This window comes from Marmota monax, unplaced genomic scaffold (genome assembly GCF_021218885.2).
Source record: "Marmota monax isolate L192 unplaced genomic scaffold, Marmota_monax_Labrador192_F-V1.1 WCK01_AAM20220418_F8-fsc00012, whole genome shotgun sequence".
Lineage (NCBI taxonomy): Eukaryota > Metazoa > Chordata > Mammalia > Rodentia > Sciuridae > Marmota > Marmota monax.
The window spans coordinates 36,151,874-36,179,781 of record NW_026695227.1 but is presented as its reverse complement, the minus strand read 5'-3'; the positions used below and the strand labels follow the sequence as shown (position 1 = coordinate 36,179,781).

At 33.2% G+C, this 27,908-nt stretch overlaps 1 protein-coding gene, 1 non-coding gene and 4 pseudogenes across 2 annotated transcripts; 1 reads left to right on the top strand and 5 right to left on the bottom strand.

Annotated features, from left to right (window-relative positions):
- Positions 1-658: 658 nt before the first annotated feature.
- LOC124086963 (olfactory receptor 9K2-like) lies at positions 659-1,600 on the bottom strand. Its single transcript, XM_046435484.1, has one exon. The coding sequence runs from the start codon at positions 1,598-1,600 to the stop codon at positions 659-661; it is 942 nt and encodes a 313-aa protein (XP_046291440.1).
- A 1,379-nt stretch (positions 1,601-2,979) lies between these two features.
- Positions 2,980-3,088, bottom strand: LOC124087493 (U6 spliceosomal RNA). The gene has a single exon (XR_006850084.1). It is a non-coding gene; the product is annotated as a U6 spliceosomal RNA (small nuclear RNA).
- An 8,306-nt stretch (positions 3,089-11,394) lies between these two features.
- LOC124087407 (ubiquitin carboxyl-terminal hydrolase isozyme L5-like) lies at positions 11,395-12,502 on the top strand (annotated as a pseudogene).
- Positions 12,503-14,144: 1,642 nt separating this feature from the next.
- Positions 14,145-15,100, bottom strand: LOC124086957 (olfactory receptor 6C3-like; annotated as a pseudogene).
- Positions 15,101-18,513: 3,413 nt separating this feature from the next.
- Positions 18,514-19,431, bottom strand: LOC124087406 (olfactory receptor 6C3-like; annotated as a pseudogene).
- A 7,113-nt stretch (positions 19,432-26,544) lies between these two features.
- Positions 26,545-27,508, bottom strand: LOC124087405 (olfactory receptor 6C1-like; annotated as a pseudogene).
- Between the last annotated feature and the right edge of the window lie 400 nt (positions 27,509-27,908).

The following is a 27,908-nucleotide window of genomic DNA, read 5'->3' as shown; positions in this document are numbered from 1 at the left end:
ATTTTAAGTTTCTATTTCCCTTTCAGTGTTTGAATTAGGATCCAGTAACTAAGTGCTTTAGAGTATCCAAAATTCCTGGCATGCTAGAAATCAAACTTTCCAAGTTAATGTACGTAGTGAAGCTATCTATAGTTGGATCATTACTATTATTATTTCCTTGGTGTGTAACACATATAAAATATTTAATCAAGGTGAAAATTTCATTACCACTACATATATTAATGGAACTAGCTATACGGTTGAAAAAATATAGCATTTAAAAAATTGGAATCTGTGAATTACCCATAATTGCAGATACAAGGAAGTACAAGCCCAAAGACACATACTAGTTAAAGATTTGTTTGAACAGTATAATAAAATATGAAAACATTGTTCAACCGTATGGCATACACATTGATTCTGTGAAATAAAATGTAATTAGAGATCATTGAGAGGATTTATCCTGAAAATAATTCCCTAACTTCCAGAGCATCTCTCATATCCAGGATTTTCAGGATTAATGATGTCCAAGAGGGGGAAGAAGGACCCTTGGGCAAGGGTACATCACCTGGAAAATGCTACTAACAGTACTTTTGTCATTTTAAGGAGAATAACATTAGTGGTCACAAGAGGTATGAAACAAATAGCAACAATACAACTGTTTGAGCAGAAATAGTAATCATAGAATACCATTTTTCTTTCCTAGAAGTTTTTTAAGAGCCTCTTTGACATCTTTGTTTCTCAGGGAGTAAATCAAAGGGTTCAACATAGGTGTGACTAGGGAGTAACATAAGGAGGCCACTTTGCTCAGTTCAGGAAACCTGTCAGGGGTGAGGTACATGAAGATGACAGCCCCATACAGCACACTCACGACTCCTAGGTGGGAGCTGCAAGTGGAGAAGGCTTTCTTGCGGCCCTCGGCGGAGCGAATCTTTAGAACTGTGGACACAATATACATGTAAGAAACAATAATGACTAAGATGGTTGGCAAGATAATGATGATAGATAAGGTAAAAGTTACCATTTTCTGGACAAAAGGGTCAGAACAAGATAATCTCTCAAGTGGGCGACTATCACAATAAAAGTGGTCAATGGTCCGAGAAGCACAAAAGGACAAATTAAATGTTGTGCTAGTTAGAAGAACTGAGCTTACACAGCCAAAAAAATAGGACCCAGCCACCAACTGAGTGCAAAGACGTGCTGACATCTGAACAGAATAGAGGAGTGGGTTGCAGATGGCAATGAAGCGATCATAAGCCATGGCTGCCAGGAGAAATCCCTCCGTCACAATGAAGAGTGAAAATAGAAAGAGCTGGGCCACACAGCCTGCAAAGGAGATGGACTTGCTTTCAGACCAGAAATTGGTCATGGCCTTGGGTGCAATAACAGATGAATAGAAGAGATCAACAAAAGACAGGTTGCCTAGGAAGAAATACATTGGTGTGTTCAGCCGGGGGTCAGTTATGATAATGGTCATCATCCCAATGTTCCCTAGAAGGATCATGACATAGACAAGCAGAAATATCAGGAAGAGGAGAAGATGGAGTTCTGGGCTGACCTCAAAGCCTACGAGAATGAAGTCACTAACTTCTGTGTGGTTGTTTCTTCCCTGGTCAACCATGGCAGAAACCTAAGGAGAGGCATAAGGCAAAACAAATTCTCTTTTTGATTATAGTATTTTAAGTGTAGAAATAGAATATTTACAGGTGAAATACTGCACATGAAACTATTTTCATATCAACAAACAAGAGTTTGCATTCGATATCCCTAGGCTGCTGAAGTTATAATTCTATCAAGCACCAAAATGTATACGGCATTTTAGGAAGAAGCAGATTTTAATCATTTCATTTTACACTTCCTTAATTTTGTCATAATTTACAGCTAAAGAATTATCCCTATCTAACATAGCAGTATTACATATATTCTAAATTAGGAATATTATATATAATCATACCATGTTGTCTCTAGCCACTATTTTATAACAATGTCAGTATTTGAATCATCACATTACAGTAACAAACAATTTAAAAAATATTTTTACCTTGTTTTGCTTTGATCCATCTAGTTTCCTTGTTCATGCAGCAATTTTTGGAAGTATAAAAAAATGATTTATTAACATATTCAATTTTGTTGCATCAAACAAAATTTAAAGCTAGTAAAGCTAAATAATGTAGAGATATTTTAAAAATAAATGAATGAATTTCCTAAATAAATATATTTTATTTTCTCCTTAAGAAGTATTCATTTTCATTAGTATTTGATTAATTTAAAAATTTCATAATATCTTGGCTCTCTTTTTAAAGTGGGTCAATAAACTGGCAAACAATTCAGTTCTTCCACTGCAAGAGATGTATTTATAACAAGGCTGAGTCTATTAAGTTAAAGGGATCTCACTCTGTAGTCAAGGCAGGCAAAGTCAAAAATCTAAAAAAAACAATATTTTTTTGAATTCTGGTATATTTATGCATCTTAAAATGAGAAAAATGGAATAACCATGGATATTTAAGGACCTTTCCAATCTTGTATCATCCAGGTTCCATGATTATCTGCCAGAATAGAGGTTGTCTTTGAAGGCTTTAGTTATTTTTATTCTATAAAACTTTTTTACAAAGTATTTCATCATAAAAGTTTTGCTCATCTCTGATGGAGTCCACTGAGAGAGGAATAATCATAAAGTCATTTACGTGCAGGCTCTTGGGCTATTGTCCATGAGGACTGCAGAAGCCTCAGATATAAACAAAGAGTCTAAGATATAAACAAAATAGCCTAATAATAATTAAAATACAAAGTTTTTTTTTTTCCATGTCTGGTTGCATGTACCCTTTTAGAATTCTCTCTGGACTTTATTGAAAAGAAAATCTTTCTGGTTATTTTCACAGCAAATATTTGATAAACAAAGAGAAATAGATTAAAGAGTTTGTATTATTTAAAAATTATTTAAATTTTGTGGCAAACTACTTTTGAATAATTTAAAAGCCCATTATTCTCCCTGAATTTTTAAAATATTTTTTAATTGAATGTTTCACAAATTTGCATGTCATCATTGCACATGGATCATGACAACATTCTCTGTATCATTCCAATTTTATTATATGTGCTGCCAAAGCAGAAACTCTTTAATATTTCTTGTTGACCCATCTATTTCTTGATATGGCAAATGCCTTTTAAATCACAAACTCAAAATCAGATGTTTTGCTAATTCATACTTTTTTTTACTTTAATACTAAATAATTCAAAAATATAATGAAAGATATGATAGCAATCAATATAGTCATAAAAAAATTCCCCAGTAAAAATATGTCTAAGAGATCAGAATCTATGTGTAAAAATTCCTTAGAAAACACTGTGTAACTGAGACCTGGATTAAAATCACAAGTCACATTAGTTTTAATGAGTCCAATAGTCTAAGTATATCTTTTCCCCATAAATATTCCCATAAGTTAATTGCAAGGCTATTTTAAAAAATTATTTTTAATTAAAAATATTCCTTCAATTCTCTGAAAAATTTTCAGTGTGAAGAGAAGGATATTGACCCACAGGAGCCCAACCTCCGGCACAGGACAGCCCCTTCTGACCAGCAGACTACCCCAGGAGCCCAGATCCAGCCCAGATCTGCCCACACTACCCTGGTGGGTCCCAGGCTCACAGTACAATTGGGTCCATCCCCTCCTCTGCGGGCAGACACCCACCTGAGCCCAGACTCCAGCACAGGAACACCTCTTCCAACCAGTAGACTACTGCGGGAGGCCAGACCTGGCCCACATCCACCCCCAGCGACTTGTGTAGGACCCAAGTCCAGAGTAGGTCTGAGTTCCTCCCCTGGGAGCCTAAGCCTAACTCACTTCCATCTTGAGACACTGCATTAATTGCCATTAACTTCCCCACACAGTAAATCCTAACTTTTGACAGCAGAAAGGGCCTAGAAGCAGCTGCTTCTCAGAGCAGGCATCCAAAAGAGAGTGTGAGGCCCACCCTTTCAGCCCTATCTCTGTAAGACATTGCTTCCATCTTGGGACACCTTAACTATTATCTCGAGTTACCTCTGCTATTGCCACCACCAACTTCAGATGCAGTAATATAGATTGAGGGACACCAGCAGGGTCTGGAAGCCCAACATAGAGTTGAGGTACAGACAATTTGCATGGGTACTACAAGAATATAGGGAAGAAACTGTAATATCTCAGATCCACACTGCAAGAAAGGAAGACACATAGACAACATGAGAAAACAAGGGAGTAAAGTGTCCCAAACAAACCAGGACACTGTAATAACAGAACCTATGGACAGCAAAGTAGATGAAATGTCAGAAAAGGAGTTCAGAAGGTTCATAATTAAAATAACCATAATCTGTGAATTAAAGAACTATCTAAATGAGCAAACACAGACAAAAATTGATCACTCCAATAGAGATAAGAAAGCAAATACAGGTAGCAAAAGATTACTTCAAAAGAGAGATAGAGACTCTGAAAAAAAAACCTCAGAAATTCTTGAAATGAAGTATACAAGAAACCAAATAAAAAACTCAATAGAAAGCATAACCAACAGTCTAGATCATGTTAAAGAAAGAATGTCTGATAATAAAGACAAAGTATATAATCTGGAAAATAAAGTGGATTACACAGTGAATATAGTAAGAAACCATGAATAGAACATCCAAGAATTATGGGACAGCATCAAAAGGCCAAATCGAAGAGTTATTGGGATAGAGAAGGCACAGAGTTTGAAACCAAAGGAATGAACAATCTCTTCAATGAGATAATATCAGAAAATTTCCCAAGCATGAAGAACAAATTGCAAAAACCAAATACAAGAGGCTTGTAGGACACCAAATATACAAAATTACAACAGATTTACACCTAGGCACATTATAATGAAAATGCCTAGCATATAGAATAAGGAAAGAATCTTAAAAGCCACGAGAGAGGAACCCGATCACAACAGGGAGAGATCAATTTGTATCTCAGCAGATTTTTCAACCCAGACCCTCAAAGCCAGGAGATCATGGAACAACATATACCAAGCTCTGAAATAAAATGAATTCCGACCAAGAATCTGACATCCAGCAAAGCTAAACTTTAGATTCGATGATGAAATAAAAACCTTCCATGATAAACAAAAGTTAAAATTTTACAACTAGAAAGCCTGGACTGCATCCTCAGCAAAATATTTCATAAAGAGGATATAAAGAACAATGATGAAAATCAGCAGAGGTAGGTATTACACTAAAGGAAAATCTAGTCACATGAGAAACCAAGTCATATTAAATACCAAAAATAAAAAAAAAATGGCTGGGAATACAAATCATGTCTCAATAATAAACCTGAATATTAATGACCTAAAATCACCAATGAAAAGATACAGACTACCAGATTGGATAAAAAAAAAGACTCAACAATATGCTGTCTCCAAGAGACTCATCTCATAAGAAAAAACATCCACAGACAGAACGTGAAGGGTTGGGAAAAAATCATACCACTCACATGGATGGTGAAAGCAAGTAGAGGTTTCCATCCTCATATCAAATAAAGTAGACTTCAAGGTAAAGTCAATCAAAAAGGATAAAGAAGGATGTTACATATTGCTCAAGGGAACCATATGCCAACAAGAATTAACCATTACAAATATAATTGTAAATATATATGCTCCAAACAATGGAGTATCTACATTCATTAAACAAACTCTTCTCAAGTTTAAGAGTCAAATAGACCACAATTCAATAATTTTGGGTGTCTTTAACACACCTCTTTCATCAGTAGATTAGGGTCTTCCAAACCAAAGCTGAACAAAGAAACTATAGAACTCGATAATACAATCAATAACATAGTCTTCACTGACATATATAGAATATTTCATCCTTCAACTGGAGAATACATTTTCTTCTCAGCATCACATGGAACGTATTCTAAAATAGACCATATATTATACCACAAAGCAACTCTTAGCAAATATAAAAAGGTAGAGATACTACCCTGCATTCTATCAGATCATTATGGAATGAAATTAGAAATCAATGATAAAATAAGAAACAAAAGGTACTCCAACACCTGGAGGCTAAATAATATACTACTGAATGATCAATAGGTTGCAAAAGACATCAAGGAGGAGATTTAAATAATTTTAGAGGTGAATGAGAATACAGATACAACATATCAAAATATCCGGGACACTCAGAAAGCAGTTCTAAGAGAAAAGTTCATTGCATGGAGTTCATTCCTTAAAAGAAGAAAAAGTCAACAAATATATGAGTTAACTACACATCTCAAAGCCATAGAAAAGGATGAACAAGTCAATACCAATAGCAGTACAACACAGGAAATAATTAAAATCAGAGCTGAGAACAATGAAATTAAAACAACATTTTTTTTTTTAAAATTGACAGAACAAAAAGTTGTTTATTTGCAAAAATAAATAAAATTGACAGATTCTTAGCAACGCTAACCAAGAGAAGGAGAGAGAAAACTCAAATTACTAACATGCATGATGAAAAAGTAAATATTACTACAGAAACACAGAACATAATTAGAAATTATTTTGAAAACTTGTACTCCAATAAAATAGAAAATATTGAAGGCATCAAAAAATTTCTAGAGTCATATAATTTTCCCAAATTGAATCCCAATGATATACACAATTTAAACAGATAAATTTCAAGCAACGAAATAGAAGATGCCATCAAAAGTCTACCAATCAAGAAAGACCCCGGAACGGATACAAGGTGAGTTATGCAAGACCTTTAAAGAAGAACTAACTAATATCAATACTCTTCAATTTATTTAAGGAAATAGAAAAAAGAGGTAGCACTTCCAAACTCATTCTATGAGGCCAATATCACTCTGATTCCCAAATCAGACAAAGACATATCAAAGAAAGAAAACTTCATACCAATGTCTCTAATGAACATAGATACAAAAATTCTGAATAAAATTCTGGCAAATTGAATACAAAAACATATCAAAAAGATTGTGCACCATGATCAAGTGGGATTTATACCAGGGATGCAAGGTAGCTTCAACATAGGGAAATCAATAAATGTAACTGATCACATCAATAGACTTAGAGATAAGAATCATATGATCATCTCAACAGATGCAGAAGAAGCATTGGACAAAATACAGCACCCCTTCATGTTCAAACCCTAAAAAATTCAGGGATAACAGGAACATTTCTCAACATCATAAAGGCTATCTATGCTAAGCCCCAGGACAACATCATTCTAAATGTAGAAAAATTGAAAGCATTCCCTCTAAAAAATTAGAACAAGACAGAGATGCCCTCTTTTACAACTTCTATGTAACATAGTTTTTGAAACACTGGCCAGGGCTATTATACAGACAAAAGAAATCAAAGGGATGCACATGGAAAAAATAAAGGAACTCAAAATGGCACTGTTTGCTGATGACATGATTCTATATCTAGAAGAATGTAAAAGTTCCACCTTTTACATATGGAACTAGTAAATGAATTCAGCAAAGTAGCAGGATATAAAATCAACATCCCTAAATCAAAGGCATTTCTGTATGTCAGTGACAAATCCTCTGAAAGGGAAATGAGGAAAACTACCCCATGCTCAATAGCCTCAAAATCAAAAAACAACAACTTGGTAATCAACTTAAAGAAAGAGGTGAAAGATATACATAATGAAAATTACAGAACGCTAAAGAAAAAAGTCAAAGAAGACCTTAGAAGATGGCAAGATCTACCTTGCTCTTGGAAAGGCAGAATTAATATTATCAAAATGATCATACCACCAAAAACACTATACAGATTTAATGCAATTTCAATCAAAATCCCAATGACATTTCTCATAAAAATAGAAAAAAAAGTCATGAAATTCATCTGGAAAAATAAGAGACCCAGAATAGCTAAAGCAATCTTTAGCAGGAAGAGTGAAGTTGGTGGCATCACTATACAAGACCTTAAACTGTACTACAGATCAGTAGTAACAAAAACAGCATGGTATTGGGACCAAAGCAGACTCTAGACTAATGTTACAGAGGAGGACACAGAGACTAACCCACAAAATTACAATTATCTTATATTAGACAAAGGTGCCAAAAACATACACTGGAGAAAAGATAGCCTCTTCAATAAATGGTGCTGGGAAAACTGGAAATCCATATGCAACAAAATGAAATTAAAGTTCTATCACTCACCATGTCAAAAACTTATCTCAAAATGGATCAAGGACCTAGGAATAAAGCCTGAGACCCTGAGTCTAATAGAAGAAAAATTAGGCCCTAATCCCCATCATGTGGTATTAGGCCCCTATTTCCTTAATAAACTCCTTTGGCACAAGAATTAAAATCAAGAATCAATAAGTGTGGTGGATTCAAACTAAAAAAGCTTCTTCTCAGCAAAAGAAACTATCTGTGAGGTGAATAGAGAGCTTATATCTTGGGAGCAAATCTTTACCCCTCACGTATCAGATAGAGCACTAATCTGTAGAGTATATAAAGAACTCAAAAAGCTAAGCAGCAAAAAAAAAAAAAAAAAAAAAAAAAAAAAAATAACCCAATCAATAAACAGGCCAAGGACCTGAAGAGACACTTCTCAAAGATGATATATAATCAATTAACAAATACATGAAAGTGTTCATCATCACTAGCAAGTAGAGAAATGCAAATCAAAACTACTTTAAGATTTCATCTCACTCCAGTCCGAATGGCAGCTATTGTGAAGACAAACAATAATGGTTGGCGAGGATGTGGGAAAAAAGGTACACTCATATACTGCTGGTGGAACTACAAATTGGTGCAGCCAATATGGAAAGCAGTATGGAGATTTCTTGGAAAATTGGGAATGGAACAACCATTTGACCCAGCTATCCCTCTCCTCAGTCTTTACCTAAAGGACTTAAAAACAGCATACTACAGGGACACAGACAAATCAATGTTTATCGCAGCACAATTCACAATAGCTAAACTGTGGAACCAACCTAGATGCCCTTTAATAGATGAGTGGATAAAAAAAATGTGGCATATATACACAATGGAATATTACTTGGCAATAAAAGAGAATAAAATAATGGCATTTCCAGGTAAATGGATGGAGTTAGAGAAGATAATGCTAAGTGAAGTTAGCCAATCCCAAAAAACCAAATGACAAGAGGAATAGACAAACTCTAGATAGGGCAGAGGGGTTGGAGAGGAAGGAAGGGGCTTGGGGTAATTAATGATGGTTGAATGTGATGATCATTATTATCCAAAGTACATGTATGAAGACACGGATTTGTGTGAGTATACTATGTATACAACCAGAGATATGAAAAATTGAGCTCTATATATGTAATAAGAATTGTAATGCATTCTGCTGTTATATATAAATAAAAATAAATAAAAAGAAATGTAATTCACATAATTAAATTGAATAAAACTTATCATAATACATATGAAATATAAATTTATATTTAATGTAAATATAATTTAATATAAAAGTATTATATAAATATAATAAATGCATTTTTATAATCTCTAATTTATAAATGACTAAGCTGAAATGTTGCGATTGTGATTAAGGACAACCACATTTGGTACCACATAAGGACAGTTGTCCTGTTAACACTACTGGGCTTCATACAAGTGAATTATTTTTGAGCAAATTGTATGTAAATGGTTGTATGCTATGTTGTTTAAGATAATGTTAATAGTAACACTTTATTAAGCACTTGGAAAGTAGTGGTATGTTTCTAAGAACTTTTTAAGCCTCATCTTAATAAATATTCACAAATACCCTCTGAGAAAATTACTGTTCCTGATTTTCATGTGTGAGAACGGATGATTGAGAGTAAGATCACATAGAATGATCCAGGAGTGAGGCAGGACTTCCCCAAGCTAATCATATTGTTGAGTGTCATTATAATAGTTCACCATTTTGTGTAAGGAAACATTTCAAGTTAATAAAACAACTAAAGTGTGGTACCTGGGAGAATCCAGAATCCCAAAGGGCTTATTGTAGTATTGGAAACAGAGTTTGAAATAAAACCAGACTTTCTGTTTCTTCTGAGGTGTAGAGCCTGCATAAGTTGCAGGCCCATTTTATTATTAGTAGCTACTCACAGCAAGGAAATGCCTGCCCATATCAGCTCAGAGGGTCACAGTTGTCACAACTGGATTCTTCACTACTACCCATTGGATTCCTATGATCAGATTCTCATTTTATATGCAGGAAACACTGGGGTTTACTTTCTGATTCAAGTCCATGCACAAAGCAATCAGGAAAACTGTACAATTTATGCATGTTAAATAATCTGAGATAATGGCTGGTAAATCTTTTAAATAAATAAATTATGTTATTCTTTAAAACACAAAATATAATATGGTAAGAATTAACTAACTAAAGGGACAACAAAAGAAGAGAAGTTTTATCATAGGCTTATGAAAATAATGTGCTCACATTTAGCAATTATTATAGAATTGATCGTAACTCTGGTAGGGTAAAAAGCTGAAAATCCAACCTTCTATCATCATCAATGATAACATTGCCTGGACTATTTCTCCCCATGAAAATTTTAGAACATTTAAGACAGAATCACTCTTTTTCCTCACAATATCCACCAATCCTGTCATAAGATAATTAATGATTACCTGAATTAATAATAATAGAAATAATGGAAATTTCTCTAACAATTCTGGTATTTATCAGAAATTTTTAATACAATATTTCAAATGAAAATCAGTGTATTGGAAATTTATAAATCTGGTTTGTGATATTAGAGAAGTAGATTTATCCCATAATTGCAAGGTGTAATCTCTGAAATATTGAATTCTCAACATCTACTTCACTTTGTTCATTTGCTATAAATTACAAATATCACTACTTATTTTCTAAGGGAATTTATAAAATAAATCCTGCATATGATTTGCTTAATACAAAAATAGAGTAAATAGAATATTATCACAAGAGATGTCATTTCTTACCCCTACTATTAAAAATTCTAAAGTCATTTCTAGACTCTCAATTTCAGTTCTTCAGTAAGTTGTTAAACGTTCACCAATTTATCATAATTCCCGTCATTTTTTCATGTGCAGGTTTTCTTTATTACTTCATATTAATTATACAGAATGATGGGATTCATTATGGTATTTTGTACCTGCTTATAACATGATTTAATCTGATTGATTTTATTTTTCTTGTTAAGTTTTACATTTTATGTTCTCTCATATGTATATAATTTTGTAGTTATTTAATATATCTAAAGAAAAATACCTTGGAGTAATGAAAAATATCAATTATATATACCTCATAAAATTGTTGAAAGAATTAAATGAGCCCCTAGGTTTTATTGAAAAAATTATATCAAAAACTACACTCTAGATTCGTAGGTAATGGCAACTGTTTCAAGAATTAGTGCTCCGCTGCGGGTTTGCTGAGATCTGTGACCCACTGTAGCTGGTGCTGGAGGCAGCGGAGAAGGCCATGGAGTCCTGCAAGGCCGGGGAGTGGTGCCTCATGGAAAGTCTCTCCTGGGTCTTTACCGAGCTCATTCAAGGATTCGGTTACCAAGGGGCCCAAGTAGAAGAAATACGGAGTTTGGAACCTGAGAATTTTGAAAAGTTAAAGTTAAATTTTGAAAAAAAGTTAAAGTTAATTTTTCTTCTCAAGTGGCAGCCAGAAGGACCAGGATGCACTGTGTTAAGGAGTTCAGACTTGACACGATATATTTCGCGAAGCCAGTAATTAAAAATGCATGTGCAACACAAGCCATTGTAAGTGTGTATTGAACTGTACCCATCAAGATGTCCATTTAGGAGAGACATTATCAGAGTTTAGAGAATTTTCACAAAGTTTTGATGCAGTTATGAAGGGTTTGGCCTTCAGCAATTCAGATATGATTCAACAGATACACCACAGTTTTTTCAGAGAGCAAACATTTGAATTAGATGCAAAGACATCAGCCAAAGAAGAAGATGCTTTTCACTTTTTTAGTTATGTTTCTGTTGATGGAAGACTGTATGAACTGGATGGATTAAGAGAAGAACCAATTGATGTAGTTGCATACAATCAAGATGACCAGATGAGTTTAGTATCACCAATCATAGAAAAAAGAATACAAAAGTACAGTGAAGGTGAAATTCGATTTAACTTAAAGGCCTCGATTTAGCTTAATGGCAGTGTTTCTAACAGAAAAAATGATGCATCAGCAGAAGGTAGCAGAGTTACAAAGACAACTTGCAGAGGAACCTATAGACACAGATCAGGGTAGTAATATGTTAAGTGCTATTCAATCAGAAGTTGCCAAAAATCAGATGCTTATTGAAGAAGAAGTATGAAATTTAAAAAGATAGAAGATAGAAAATATCAAAAGAATAATTATCTGCCTTTCATTATGGAATTGTTCAAGACTTTAGCAGAATACCAGCAGTTAATACCTCTTGTAGAAAAGGCAAAAGAAAAATAGAATGCAGAGAAAGCTCAGGAAAGCAAAAGAAGAGACTACTTTGGGATGTGTACATATTTCTGCTTTTACACTTATTATTTTATGGCAACATTAAGTATGAGGAACTTTGAGCAACATCCTATATGACTCAGTGCATGTTTGGCAATAGTACCAGTCTGCCTTGTCTTTAATGCATGATTAATAAACTTTTTCCTTACCTGAATCATACATATACAGTGCATATTAAATATAAGTGACACTGAGATTGCTTGCTCAGATTCCATTCTTTGGCTCTGGATCTGAGAACTCTTGTTGGTATTCTGGATATAGAATGAAACTAGAAAATGCACAAATGATATTTTTTACCTGTAATTGTTCTAATTCATCTTTTGATTTTTTTAGCATAAATACTTTTGATTTTTAAATGTCAGATCTTAATTAAACAGGGTATTCTGTTTCTTCTTATCATTGATGGAAAAAAATCAATATTTCCATCTTTGATATATGTTTTGAGGATCTTAAAACTGAATTTTTCCTCTTAAACCACTTATTTGATTTTAATGAAGTTCGTTTGAAAAGAGCATGACTGCAGTTTCTAGTAATTTCCATTGCTGCCAATAGAAAAGATATGGTTATATATTGTAATTTTATTTTAGCAAAGTTTCTTCAAGTGTTTTGTAGGGAATCTGACCATGAGAATATACAGGGAAGTGTTCCTCTTGTGAGCTAACTCCTGCTGGACAACTGGCTCTGTTTCCCATCTTTAGAACACCCTGCCGTTTCTCCTAGGAACTAATACATGTGCTATGTCTAGCTGCTGTGGCAATGCCACTAGAGTCTTATCAGCCTTGCCCTTGATCTCAGGCACATAGCTTCCGGGAATAAAAAAACTCTCTTGTTAGACAACCACAATGTTTCACTGAGACTAAACCTGTCCTCATAACAGTAACTTTATACAATGGACTTTCTTGAGAGCTACACAAAACTGCTAACATTGTACATTCCACCTTTGCATGTAACTCAGGAATGAGTTGCATAGTGTTGCTAACTCTATAACCTGCCTAATGGCACAATGAACAATATGTACTAATGATGCCAATGACCTAAAGTAACCTACTGATATAAATAAAGCTTGACAGCTTGGCCTCTCTGTCATTCTCCCACCTCTTTTCCTGTCTCTGCATCTTGTTTCTGCGTCTCCTTTTATTTTCCATAGTTTACCATGGTATATCTGCTTCCTCATTAATGATTGCAAATGCATTGTTACATCAATTATTTTTTCCTCCTTGTGAATAAAGAAGTATGACTTGTTTAAAAAAAAGAATTAGTCAACCATATAATAATACTGAAAAAATTTATTTCATCTTCTCCTCTCATCCTCTTACTACTTCTCCTCATTATTGTCATAATTACTTTTAGCATTAAAATTTATTTTTATTACCAGGTAAGAATGAAAATTTCTGAAGTCCACATTTATCTTGACCCACTTTCCATCAAACTAAATGTCCTTTGTCTGTTCCAAAGCAAACTACTTCTATTTAAAATTACAGTCATTAATCCAGTTTTTCTCCTTTGCCCAAATATATTTGAATAAAATATTTGAAATATTAGAAAATTCTGAAGAAATATTTAGCTTTATAGAATTTATTAAGAACAATATGGGGGAAATTTTAAGAAGGACATGGGGAAGAAAAATCCTAACAACCATAAATGAAGGAAAGTTTGGGGAGGTTGTACATAACAGAAAACATTTACAAGAAACTTATTTTTCCTAACATTACTAATAATTTCATTTACCAGAGAGAAGCATCACTTTCTGGATGGTGGCCTTAGAGGCTTGCTTCACTTGCTGATTCCTCAGTGTGTATATAAATGGATTCATCATGGGAACAACAGAGGTAGTTAGAATAGCAACCCCTTTGGTCAATGATGCTCTTTCTTTTGCAGAGGGATTAAGATAAATAAATATGCAACTTCCATAAGAGATGGAAATGACAATCATGTGAGAGGAACACGTGGAAAATGCCTTTTTTCTCTGACTGGCAAAAGGGAATATCAGTATTGTCCTCATGATGAACATGTAGGATAGATTTATTAATGCCAAAGTGAAAAGCAGAATCACTACTGCAGAGGAAAATTCAATCACTTCTAGAGCCATTTGTCTGAGCAGGATAATTGCAATAGAAAGAAATGGTCACAAGCAAAGCGATCAATGTCATTGGAACCACAGTAATCTAATTGGAAAAAAAGAATAACTGGTGGGAAGATGTTTAGGAATTCTGCCAACCAAGCACAAAAGACAAGCAATATGCAAACTCTCTTGTTCATGATGGTGGTATAATGCAGGGGTTTGCAGATGGCTATATAGCGATCATAGGGCATGGCTGTTAGAAGGTAAAATTCAGTTATACTCAAGAAGACGGAGATAAACAACTGAGCTGTGCAATTTTTTTTGAGCTGTGCAATTATTATATGAAATTGATTTGTCCTTAGTAATAATTGTGCCCAGGAATCCAGGGATACAGACAGTTGTAAAGATGATTTCTAATACAGAGAAGTTCCTGAAAATAAATACATAGGAGTCTGTAGATGGGAGTCCACCAAGGTGAGAGTGATGATTGTCATATTTCCAGTGACACTCAATATATATGTGATAATTAAACAGATAAAAATCACAACCTGGAACTCAGGATCACCTGTTAGCCCTACTAGAATGAATTCTGTGAGTACAGTGTGGTTTTTCATTGTCAATCCTTTTTTTCTCCTCTTTAGAACATAAAAATATAAGTTCCCCTATAATGTAAAAATATTAGCATGAGATTGAAGATAACACTTTAAAAAGATTCATAAAGATGAGTTTTATGTGAAATAAAATAAAACCTTGTGTTCACAGTAACGCCCTCCCATTTCCATTGTATCTCACATCCAAATAACTTGTATTAGCAGAAGTTAAATATTGAACTCTCTTCATTGAAAATATATTGTTACAGACCATAGGTAAAAGCTTATGGTGATAATATTTAAATAGAAGCTATATCTTTCAGTATGTCTTTAAAATTTAGTTTATAATTATTTACAAAAAAATGTTTAATTCATAAAACTGTTGAAAATATTGTAATTGATGTTTTTCTTTCCTCAATCTTACAAAGCTAGTCTAGAATACAATACAATTGAAAGAAGAGTTTGAAAAGTCTTCAAAGTTTATTTCAGCTTACTTTCAGATATTATATTTTGAGAACTCAAGCCCATGTACTTTAGGCAACTTTCACAGGTTTAACAACCTGTCACTGTAATAATCATCTACTTTAGAAACTACACGTTTATTTGGAAAATGTGTTAATATTATTTCCTAAATTTCCTATTTTAAGGTTTGGCTAATGTAATTACCCTCTGTGCCTCATTTACTTTTCTAGTAAAAAGACTAAAAGGACAAGAAAGGGAAACTTCTTTTCCCAAAACAAATCATTGCCTAGAAAATTTTTCATTTATAAAATACATGGTTTCGTTATTTTTTCAGTATTGCTGTAGCAAATGAACAAGTGGATGATCAAATTAAAATCTGCTGGGAAGAAGATATTCTTTCAGATAGAGAATGCCCACTTTCAGATAGAGGATCCCATTTCTATCACAGCATAACATTGAAACATAAGGAAAAATAAATAAAAAAAAAAAACCAAACCAGGCCTGTTGCTGTGTTCTTGTCTTGGGATGCTGTTGATGATATTTCCAGTAATAAATAACAAATAAGTTTGTTATTCTTTAATTTAATACATATTCTATTTCATTTGTACCTTTCAAAATACAGTTTGCATATACAATTGCAGATTTAGAACCCTCGTAATATTAAAAATTAAATAATTGAATAATAACAAGCTAACTTTCTAGTCTTTCTTGATGATTTTACATTTTCTGGCAAATGTTGATTTGAACAATATAAAATAAGAACTATTTCTATCTATGTATGCTATACAAATGGAGCTGGCTTATTTTTATCTGTGTCTTATAACTTTGGGAATTCATTAAGTAAAAAAAGATTGCCAAGGAAACTCATCACTAAAGGATATAAATGAACCATTGACATATCTTTTTTAATTTTTATTTTTAGTCGTCAATGCAACTTTATTTTATTTATTTATATGTGGTGCTGAGAATTGAACTCACAACCCCAGCCTCAACTGTCTTATCAATATTAATAAAAAAGACCAGGGCTAGGATTGTGGCTCAGTGGTAGAGTGCTTTCCTAACATGTGTGAGGCACTCGGTTCAATTCTCAGCACCACGTATAAATAAATAAAAGAAAGTTCATTGACAACTAAAAAAAATTTTAAAAAATATTGATAAGTCAGTACCTGTATTGATGTTAATAAAGTAAGTATATAAATAACATGTGGTATTGGATGTATAAAAGTTTGATTTAGAATTTGATTCTCCTATGGTTATTTGAACTTATGGCTTTTTTCTTTGAGAAATTCTGGATCTTTAAGAACGTTAGCATATTTGCATTCCTTAAATTTTGTCAACCTCATCAGATCTTCCTCACAATAACGTAGGGATATGTTAGAAAATGCTGCTTGAGTTTCTAGTCTGACTTAAGTGTCTTCCGAAATGACCAGTGTTAAGGATCTCTGATGAGAGTTATCCTTCTATCATCATTTACATTTAGGGAGAGAATTCTTATGCCCATAGCTAATGTTATAGCAATATTTGGTAAAAGTTACATTTACTTCCTTTCACTGTATCATATACTTTCATTGAATTGTTGCTTATAGTTAATATGACAACCTCTTACTGCAGGAATAGTTGTGAGCCAAGAAAATAAATAGTTAGAAATCTGGTATTAAATACTTAAACTTATGTATTCAAAATTGTTCTACACTGAGAGATATAAGTTTTATGACAAGAAAAGTATAACATTCATATATCATACATAAGTATATATGTAACACACATTTTCCATTTAGCAATTTCTTCTTATTTTTCATATATAACACGAATATCACAAGTATGCAAATCATGTGATATAAAATTTCAAAAGTGCAATCACTGATAGGTTAAAATTTGACAGTATTTGAAAGTAGGATAGAAGAGAGAGAATAGGAAAAGTTGAGTAAGAAACTAGTTAATTCACAGAAAAATAAAATAGCACTGAGTTGTGTTGAATTTATGACTGATGGCATGCGTTCATCTTTAAATCACAAAAATTCCTAAAGATTTAATTTCTCAGAGAGGCATTACCATTTTAATTTCTTGTATTGGAATCCTTTGATTTCCAGATTTTAGCAGACTATTGAGATATAAAGACTAAGAATCCTTTGGAATGTATTAGAATTCATGTAATGATTTTTATTTTATAAATAATTAAAACAATTTTTATATTTACTTTGTAAATTACAGTAGTCCATAAATTTAGAAATAAAGTGTATTAGTCTTAAAGTTTTCTAATCAATATTACTTAAAGAGAAATAATTGAAGTTGAAATTATCCTATGGTCTAACTATTAACTGATAACTCATGACAAAAATTTAATTATTGAGTTGATGTTCATATGACTAACATAATTATAGTGAATCCTAAATTTATTTTGTGTATTTAATGAGGAACTCAATTTAAAGAGAAAAAGAAAGTGGTGCCCTTCAATTTCACAAAGTTTACAACCCGATATTTAAGATATAATGTAATAGAACATTACATTATATTTAATAAACCAAGATATAGACCACGTAGAATCTAAAAACATTATGACATTATCAATATTCACTTTGAAAACATGGGAGAAATTACACAGAATTTAAAGTTATGCATCTGAAGTACAACATAGCGACACATGTGCCTTTTATGGAGTGATATACACAGAATTAAAACTCTTTACCACATCATAGATAATGTTTTATATAAATACATACCATTTCAAGAAAATTCTGTAGGGGAAAATTTCAGCATATTTTTAAATACTCAGTAAACAATATGTTGGATATACTTGGGTGTGGGTGTGGAAAAATGGACTGGGGAAATCTCCAGTCAAATATAATGTGGCATATAAAGAAACCATTAGAGAACAAGGATACTTAATAAAGATATTTATGAATTTTGAGATTTTACTAAGTTGTTTCTTACAGTGTCCCTTACTTTTGACAAATTTTCTTTCATTTATTTGTAGACTACCCTGCCCTGTGGAGCACATCCTTGAAGGCTTGCTTTACTTGCTGGTTCCTCAGGATGTAGATGAAAGGGTTCAACTTGGGGGCAACAGAGGTGTTGAGAATAACTACTCCTTTAGTCAGTGATGCCTTTCCTTTGGCAGAGGGATTAACATACATGAATATACATCTTCCATAAGAAATAGAAATGACAATCATGTGAGAGGAACAGGTGGAGAAAGCCTTTTTTCTCTGACTGGCAGACGGAATTCTCAAAATTGTCCTGGAAATGTACATGTAAGATAAAACCACTAATGCCAAAGTGAATAGCAAAGTAACCAGAGCAAAGTAGAAAGCAATGTTTCTGGGAGCCATGTATCTGAGCAAGACAGTTGTAAGTGGGGAAAATAATCACATGCAAAGTGATCAATGACCTTGGAAGCACAGTAACCCAGCTGAAGCAGAAGCATCAGGGGTGGGAAAATGGTCAGAAACCCACCCACCCAGGCACACAGCACAAGCAGGGTGCAGAGTTTCCTGCTCATAATGGTTGTGTAATGAAGGGGCTTGCAGATGGCAACCTAGTGGTCATAGGACATGGCAGTGAAAATGTAAAATTCTGTCACTCCCATGAAAGTAAAGAAAAAGAGTTGTGCTTCACAATTGTTATAGGAAATGGTCTTATCCTGGGTGAGAATAGCACTTAGAAAACTAGGGATAGACAGAGTTGTAAATGAGATCTCTAAGAAAGAGAAGTTCTGGAGGAAGAAATGCATGGTAGTCTGTAGAGGGGATTCCACCAAGATTAGAGTGATGATAGTCAGATTCCCAGTGACATTTAATATGTAAGTGATAAATAAAAAGATAAAAATTCCAATCTGAAGCTCAGGATAATTAGAAAGGCCTAGAAGCACATTCTGTGATCTCTGTGTGGTTCATCTCTCTCTCTTTCTCTTTGTTCTTGTTTCTTAGTCTCTCCTTTTTCCTCTTTTAAAGCTATTGGGGGTACAACAGAATTAAATAGAGAAGAAAGATATAATTTATTATGATCAGTACAGTCCTTATTGATATAATTCTAAAATATGTTCCACAATCTGTAACAATTTTGATCATCTTCTTTTCATTATATTTTAATACATATTTGTCATAATATGACTATTTAATGTAGTAACCAGGAAACATGTTCACTTACTGATTTATATTATAATTCTCTCAAAATCTGTAAAGTTTGATGTCTTTGATGATTTGTTAGAAGTGTGTGTGTGTGTGTGTGTGTGTGTGTGTGCATACATGCAGGCACACAGTATACAAACTTTTTTTTCAGTTTGAGCTTAAAAGAACATGTTATTTATTTTTCACTTTCCTTTGAATCATAATTTCAAAAGTACTTGCCTTAGATTTTAGCAGCTCTGTCACTTGGGTTATAGCACAGTTTATTTTCCATTTGAATATCATCCTTCCTTATCTGATAAGTTTTATGGAAAAGTGTTTTCTTGATTTGTCATTTTGTCTTACATGAGCCATTCATTCCACTGATTCACTCATCACAAGGATGTCTAGAAGTGTACAGGAAAACATCTTCAATTCACCTTAACCCATTCAGTTAGCCCCCAGCTCTTCAAACACAGGAGAGGTATGCTATTCTGTGGATTTAGTCTGCTAAGTCCTGATAGCTGTCTTTTCCATATTGTAGATGTTCAAATTTCTGCTGTGAAGGACAGAATGTAAAATCATTGCTGTTTTGTCAGACACTAGCAATGTTCACACTAATCAAATTTGATTTTATATTTTCTCTATTTTATGAGGATGGAAGGGAAGTATTTTAGGAAATAAAGATGCAATGTCAAAACTTTCAGAAAATGTGACAATATACTATGTTCCCCTCCACTAATTTTATCTAGAATTTTAAAAAAGTAATATTTAAAGAAAGAACAGAAAAACATATGATAAAATTGGGTATTATGAGTTTAGATTATTAAATCACAATACTGCTTCCAACTGATTGTACATTTTATCTCAAATAGTTTAACTCTACTTGGTTTGTTTTCCAAAGGTTTAATCTCCTGGGAACAAGACAAAGGCCAGGCCACATCTCTGCTGTCTTATCAACCTGGAGGGATTTTTGTTAGCCATCCTTCAGTTTCTCAGAAACCTCCTAACTCTTCTCTATTGTGGATCTCCCTTGATAATGGTATTTTTGAATTCCACAGAGAATCTACAATGCTGTCTTAGACAAACTATGTATTTCCATTAGTTGTGATTACTTAATATTTTTTTAGTATGTAATATTTAATAAGCAATAAAAATAACTATGAAGCATACTTTGTTACAAAACCTGAATTCTAAATCTAAATATTTAATCATATTTTTAAATATAAAAAATGTCTACATAATCCTTTTTGATTGTTAATACTTTGTTAGATGTTGGTCCCCTGTAAACTAAAGGTTATTCTATAATGGTCAGTTTAAAAATAACTATTATGAAGTACATATTTTTTCATAATTAACAAAATGTTATTACATACTTTAACTAACTTCATCCTCATTGTAGACTGCAATTTTTAATTGCTTTGTCAAATTTCCTCATCTTTCTACTCATCTTGGCTTTACCTTTATTTATCATCACTTCAATATCTTAATAGGAAATAACCACAAAATGATTAACCTTCATTTATATGACATTCTGGCTGGTGGATTACACATATTATTCTCTTTCACGTTCTTCATGCTTCTCAAATATTTCGACAACGAAAATATAATATCAGATGTGTTTGTTTTTCATTGCTGTGGTTCATATACCTGACGACACTAACTTAAAGGAGGAATGTGATTTGGGCTTCACGGTTTTAGAAGTTCAGTTCATGGTCAGCAAACGTCATTACTCTGGGCCCCAGTGAGGCAGAATGTCATGGTGAAAGAGCCCTGGTGGAGTAGAACTTCTCACCTCATTGAAGCCAAGACAGAGGAGGAGGAGAAGAAAGAGTGAGAGAGAAAGGAGACAGAGAAGGGGCAGGAGAGGATCTGAGGAAACAAGATAAAGTCCTCAAGGGCATGACCCCTGTGATATACTTCCTCCACTCCAATCCTACCAGCCTGTAGTGACCATTCAGTATTATATTCAAATTATTCATCCATCAAATGTATTAATCCACTGATGACTTTCCAGCTATCATTATCTAATCATTTAACCTCTGAACATTCCTTTATTTTCTTTTATATGAATTTAATGGAACGCTTCATATCCAAATCATAACATTAGATAATAGCACATATATTTAATATATAATTACACAAACTAATAACATATAATGTAATAAAAATCATTCAATATATATAAATCTCCCATAGTAAATAGTTAGATTTAGATATTTAATTCAGGTTAATAGCATTTTCCCTTTGTTCTTTTAAAACTGTTTCAGAAAGGGAATACATGCTTAACAAAGTTTTCAATATTTTCTGAGCAGCCCATTTGTGATGAACAGTTGACTCCATTAGTTCATTATGTGCTAAAAAATTGTAATATTTCCAATGTATCATTTACCATTTGCTTATTATTATTACAACTCCTAGAGAAAAGATCAGATAAATGCTTTTTCTGTTGTCTATTCACTATTCTGAGTTGGTTCTCAAGTATATTATGTTGAATCATATGGAAATATGAATTTATAACTTTGAAATTCTATTAGATAACATTAGTATTTGACATAAACATATCACAGAAAATTAAAATTAACAATCTGACCTCTTTGGAGTGCTTCAGTTATGAGCAAAGTGTTGTTTGTTTGTTTTGCTTTTGTTTTGTTCTGTTGATGTTTTTTGAACATACATTTTAAATTTTGACGGCTTTCTTCTAATCTACTACATTTTCCAGATTCATAATACAGCACTTTCCTGCTGTCTTCTTACACAATTGGGAATGGTTATCTGAGATAAGACTCTGTCCTTAATTTTGTCATATACATCCTTTAAAATGTTAAGGTAAATTTCTTCTGTCCCTAGTTGCTTCAGCATTTTCAACATGAATGGGTGCTGGATTTTGTCCAACGTTTTTCTACATCTGTTTAAATGTTATTATAATTCTATTTATGTGGCAAATCACATTTGTTGTTTTATATATGTTGAGCCAACCAGAACAATCAGGCAAGAGAAGGAAATTAAAAAATATATATACAGGAAGAAGTCTAATTGTTTCTATTTGCTGACGATACGATCCTAAATCTATAAGACTTGCCCTGTAAAAGAAAGAAAGAAAGAAAGAAAGAAAGAAAGGAAGGAAGGAAGGAAAGCTCCACGAGAAAACTCAGAGAGCTGATAAATAATTCAGCAAAATATCAGAATTGAAGACCAACATTAATAAATCAATAGCTTTTCTATACTCCAATGGTGATATTGTTGAGAAAGAAGGAGCTCTATGATGAAAATTATAGAACTCTGTGAAAAAAAAATGAAGAAGATCTTAGAAGATAGAAAGGCCTCCTATGTTCTTGGATAGGCTAATTAATATTGTCAAAGTGGCCATACTATCAAAAGCAACATACAGACTTAATGCAACCTCCATCAGAGTACCAATAAAATTGTTCACAGAACTAGAAAAAAAACATTCCAGAAATTCATTTGGAAGACTAAGAGACCCAGAATAGCAAAAGCAATCCTGAGCAAAGAATAGCATGGGTAAACAAATCATAATACCTGATCTCAAATTATACTATGGACTTATAGTAACAGAAACAACTTGTTGTTAGCATTAAAATTGACATAAAGACCAATGGAATAGAATAAAATCACAGAGACAAACCCACAAAGACAGAATCATCTGATACTTCACAAAGGTGTCAAAAATATATGTTGGAGAAAAGATAGCCTCTTTAAAAAATGGTGGTAGGAAAACAGCTCAGCCATATGTAGAGTAATGAAATGAGATCCTGATCTCTTGCACATCTCAAAGTGAACCAAAGACCTAGGAATTAGACCATAAACTTTGCAACTGTTAGAAGAAAACATATGGTCAATAACTCAATATATTGGTGCAGGCACCAACTTCCTTAAGAAGGCCTATAAAACTCACAAAATAAAACCCAGATAAATGAGTAAGAAGGAATCAAAACTGAATAGCTTCCAGACAATAAAGGGAACAGTTAAGAGCATGAAGAGAAGAGCCCACAGAATGGGAGAAAATTGTTGCCTGCAACTCCTCTGACAGGGGATTAATACCAAGAATATACAAAGAACTCAAACACTTAGCACCAGTAAAACAAATACCTTAATTAATAAATGGGCAAAAGAAGTAAACATACACTTTTCAAAAGATGAACTGCAAATGGTCAACAAATACACACACAAAAATGAACATCTCTAGAGATGACAGAAACACAATCAAATTATATTGAGAATTCATCTCACTTCTACTAGAATGGAAATCATCAAGAGTACAAATAATAATAATTCTGGTGAGGATGTGCAGAAAAAGGTACACTCTTTGGTTGTAGGTGGGACTGCAAATTTATACAAGGACTCTGCAAAGTAGTATGCAGATTCCTAAAATGATTAATAATGGGACCTATAAGACCCAGCTCTTCCACTCTGCAGAATTTATCTTAAAGATTTAAAATCAGCCCAAGAGAGTGATGTATGCATACCAATATTAATAGTAGTGCAAATCACATTACCCAAGTGATAAAACAAGCCTAGGTGCCTGTCAATAGATGAATGGATTAAGAAAATGTGATATATAGGCACATTTGTGTTGTTACCCAGTCAGAAAGAAGAATGGATTTGCTGGCAAATGAGTAGAACTGGAGAACATCATGCTTAGTGAAATAATCCATATTCAGAAAGTCAATGGTCAAATGATTGCTGTCTTATACAGCAGGAAAAGCAAAATAATTGGGGGAAAGGTTGTGGTGGGGATCCCAACGTAACTGGCATAAGGTTTTTCATACACACACACACACACACACATACATACTATTTTTTAAAAACTTAATCTTACCATAATGTTCAATGAGAATGGACCTGAAGGAAAATATACTTAATTACATAAGCCAATCATTGTAGTACAAACACTGAATGATTTTACCTATATGAAGTATCTAAAGCAGACTCATAGAAGCATAAAATAGAATGCTACAGGACTGGCAGAAAAGGAAATAGGAGTTTCTATTCAAGGGGTGTATAGAATTTCCAAGATGAATAAATTCTAGAGATCTGCTGTACAGTATTGTGCCTCTATTTAATCATGCTGTATTGTGATTTTATAATTTGCCATTGTGATTAGATCTTACATTAAGTTTTCTTATTCCAATAACAAATTTTATCTGAAAGTGTTCAAAACTATCTCACTGTGTCTAGAGAAAATTATAATAATTGCTGGTAGTCATTAATATAGGTAATTATTCTATGTAATCTACATACAGATTTGTTTTCATCCTCATAATGTTATTTATGCTTCATTTATTTGATAATATTCCTTATTTATTTGTGGGGAAATAGGTACTTTGAGGTTACAGAAAGATAGGTTTTTCAAATATTTACTTCCTAACATAAAAATTGCAATTCATTTGGAAGAAATTTAATTTACAAATCATGTACAATTTTCCTCCAAAATTTGGAATCCCTTTTTATCTCTTTCAGCAAATTTCATACTCAATCTCTCAATTGATTGTAACATTCAAAATGTACCTCCATTGATGAGAATTACAGTAGGTTTTCTCACATGTTAAAATAATTCTCAGTATTCATATTTTCAAGTTTTTCATACACACAGACACACCCACATCTTTATTAAATACTTTTTAAGTATTTTAAGCATAATGTGTGGAATAGAAATTTTAACAAATGAAATCATGACTTTATATATAATGGAATATTTTTCATTGCAATGAAGCTTTTATTTTTTACAAGACAGAAATTTTCAAAATTTTACTTAAGTATCTACTAATTTGATTATATGCCCTGTTTCTAAGTCCAAAACATGAGGATACCTATACCCATATCTATATATTTTTCATGCATATAATATGTTCAAAAGATCTATATGTTAAGAGATTTTATATATATGCATATATATACTTATATATCATTTTTTTTGATTATTTTCAAGGAGCATATGTATCTATCTATATATATAAACACACACATATATATACACATATATACATGCAAACACAGGCATGCTCATATTCAGAAAAGAGCTTAATCACAATGGAATTTCAGAAAATAAATTTATCCCATGTATCCAATGCTTCAATGCTTATTTCTTCATTATTTTCTATAAATCTGTTCATTATTTCCTTGTATGTGTATATATACATATGTATGCATATATTTTTATGTGTGTCTACCTATGCATCTACTGAGAAATTGTAGGGTTTGGAAATATGAAAGTCTATTTAGCATCTAAATCTAGAGATGCATTATTAATGGTCCATGCTACTTTGTGAATAGACAAGCAGCATTTTTGTTGGTTTATTTTAATTTTTAACTTATGAACTATTGTTATTATTATCATTATTTTTGTGGTGCTGGGGAATAAAGGTGGACCTTGCACATGCCAGGCAAGTCCTTTACCATCGAGCTCCAATCCTAGACCATTTATTGTTTTTTAAATGAGTAAAATTTACAGTTTTCATTCACTTAAGTAGCATTTAAGATGTTTCCTAGAAAAAAGTGTAAGGAAATTTCTATAGAATATAAACAGAATTACAATTTATATTTTGGTGTGTATTAAATAAAATATATAAATATTTTGTAATTTGTGTCACTTGTGTATGAGGTATCTTCTTGTTCCGACCACAACTCAAATTGCAATTTTCTTTGTAAAATAATTCTTGCTTGAGAAGTTGTAATAAACACACACCAGAAAAACATGGTGTCAGAAAGGTATACAAAAATAATTTAAATTTGGTGAGACATATATTAAACAAATGTGACAGTAAACTTGTTAGGAAAAAAGAGTGAATGAACAAGAAGGACACAAAGGGAAATGCTGATTTGAATTGGCTACTGAAATTTCATTCTCTTGTACTTTTAATTATTCATCAATGTGCCTTTACCTCAAGACACCACGTCTTTCCTTGTACTTGTAAAAACCACAATCTTCCTTGCCATGTTCATGAAGGCTTGCTTGACCTGCTGATTCCTCAGGCTGTAAATAAAGGAGTTGAGCATAGGAGCCACTGAGGTGTTTAGCACAGCCACTCCCTTGCTCAGAGACACTCTCTCTCTTGCTGAGGGTTTAATGTACATAAAAATGCAGCTGCCATAAGAGATGGAGATGACAATCATGTGGGAAGAACACGTAGAAAAGGCCTTTGTCCTGTGAGTAGTAGAAGGAATCTTCAAAATCGTTCTGATGATATATATGTAGGACAGAATTATTAAGGCCGAAGTGACCATCAGAGTAAACACAGCACAGGAAAACCCCATTATCTCTAGGAATTTAGTGTCAGAACAAGAAAGTTGGAGTAGGGGGAAGTAATCACAGGTAAAAATGGTCAATGATATTGGACCTACAGTAATCAAGCTCTAGCAGCATCATGAGCAAAGGGAAGATGATTAAAAATGAGGCCAGCCAGGAAGCAAAGACCAGCATTGTGCAGACTTTGCGATTCATGATGGTCATGTAGTGCAGAGGTTGGCAGATGGCAATGTAGCGATCATAGGACATGGCAGCCAGAAGGTAAAATTCAGTGACTCCCAAGAGAATGAAAAAAAAAAACACCTGAGCTATACAGTTGTTAAAAGAAATGGTTTTATCTCCTGAAATAATGGTACTTAGGAACTTGGGTATACTGACGGTTGTGAATGAAACTTCCAACAGAGAGAAATTCCTGAGGAAGAAATACATGGGAGTCTGAAGATGGGGATCCAGCAGAGTAAGGGTGATGATGGTCAGGTTCCCAGTGATGCTGAGCATGTAGGTGAGGAAGAGAAAGATGAATATTACCACCTGGAGCCTGGGCTCATCTGACAGTCCCAGGAGGATAAACGCTCTTATTTCTGTGTGGTTTCTCATCTGGTTTTCAGTTGTTTATGTTTGCTCTTGTCAAACCTATAGGAGAAAGTGCAAACAAAAAGCTTGTGTTGATGATTAATAAATACACCAGTGTGAAGCTGGAATTTTGCTGAAATATTATGCCATTTCCACCTTCAAGGGAAATGGAAAGCCACCTGACAATGACAACAATTCCTTTAATTTCCACTCTTTTACAGTGAAAAACTCTTTAGTTAAGGTAGATTAAAAACTGCTTTAGTATCAATATTCCAGTGAGGTGTCCTCTCACCACTGTTAGAATGGTTATTGTCAAACACACACACACAAACACACACACACACTCTAGGAAATACTGAGGATAATATGTGGAGAAAGAATTCTTATAAACTGTTGGTAAGAATGTAAATTAGTACAGCCACTATGA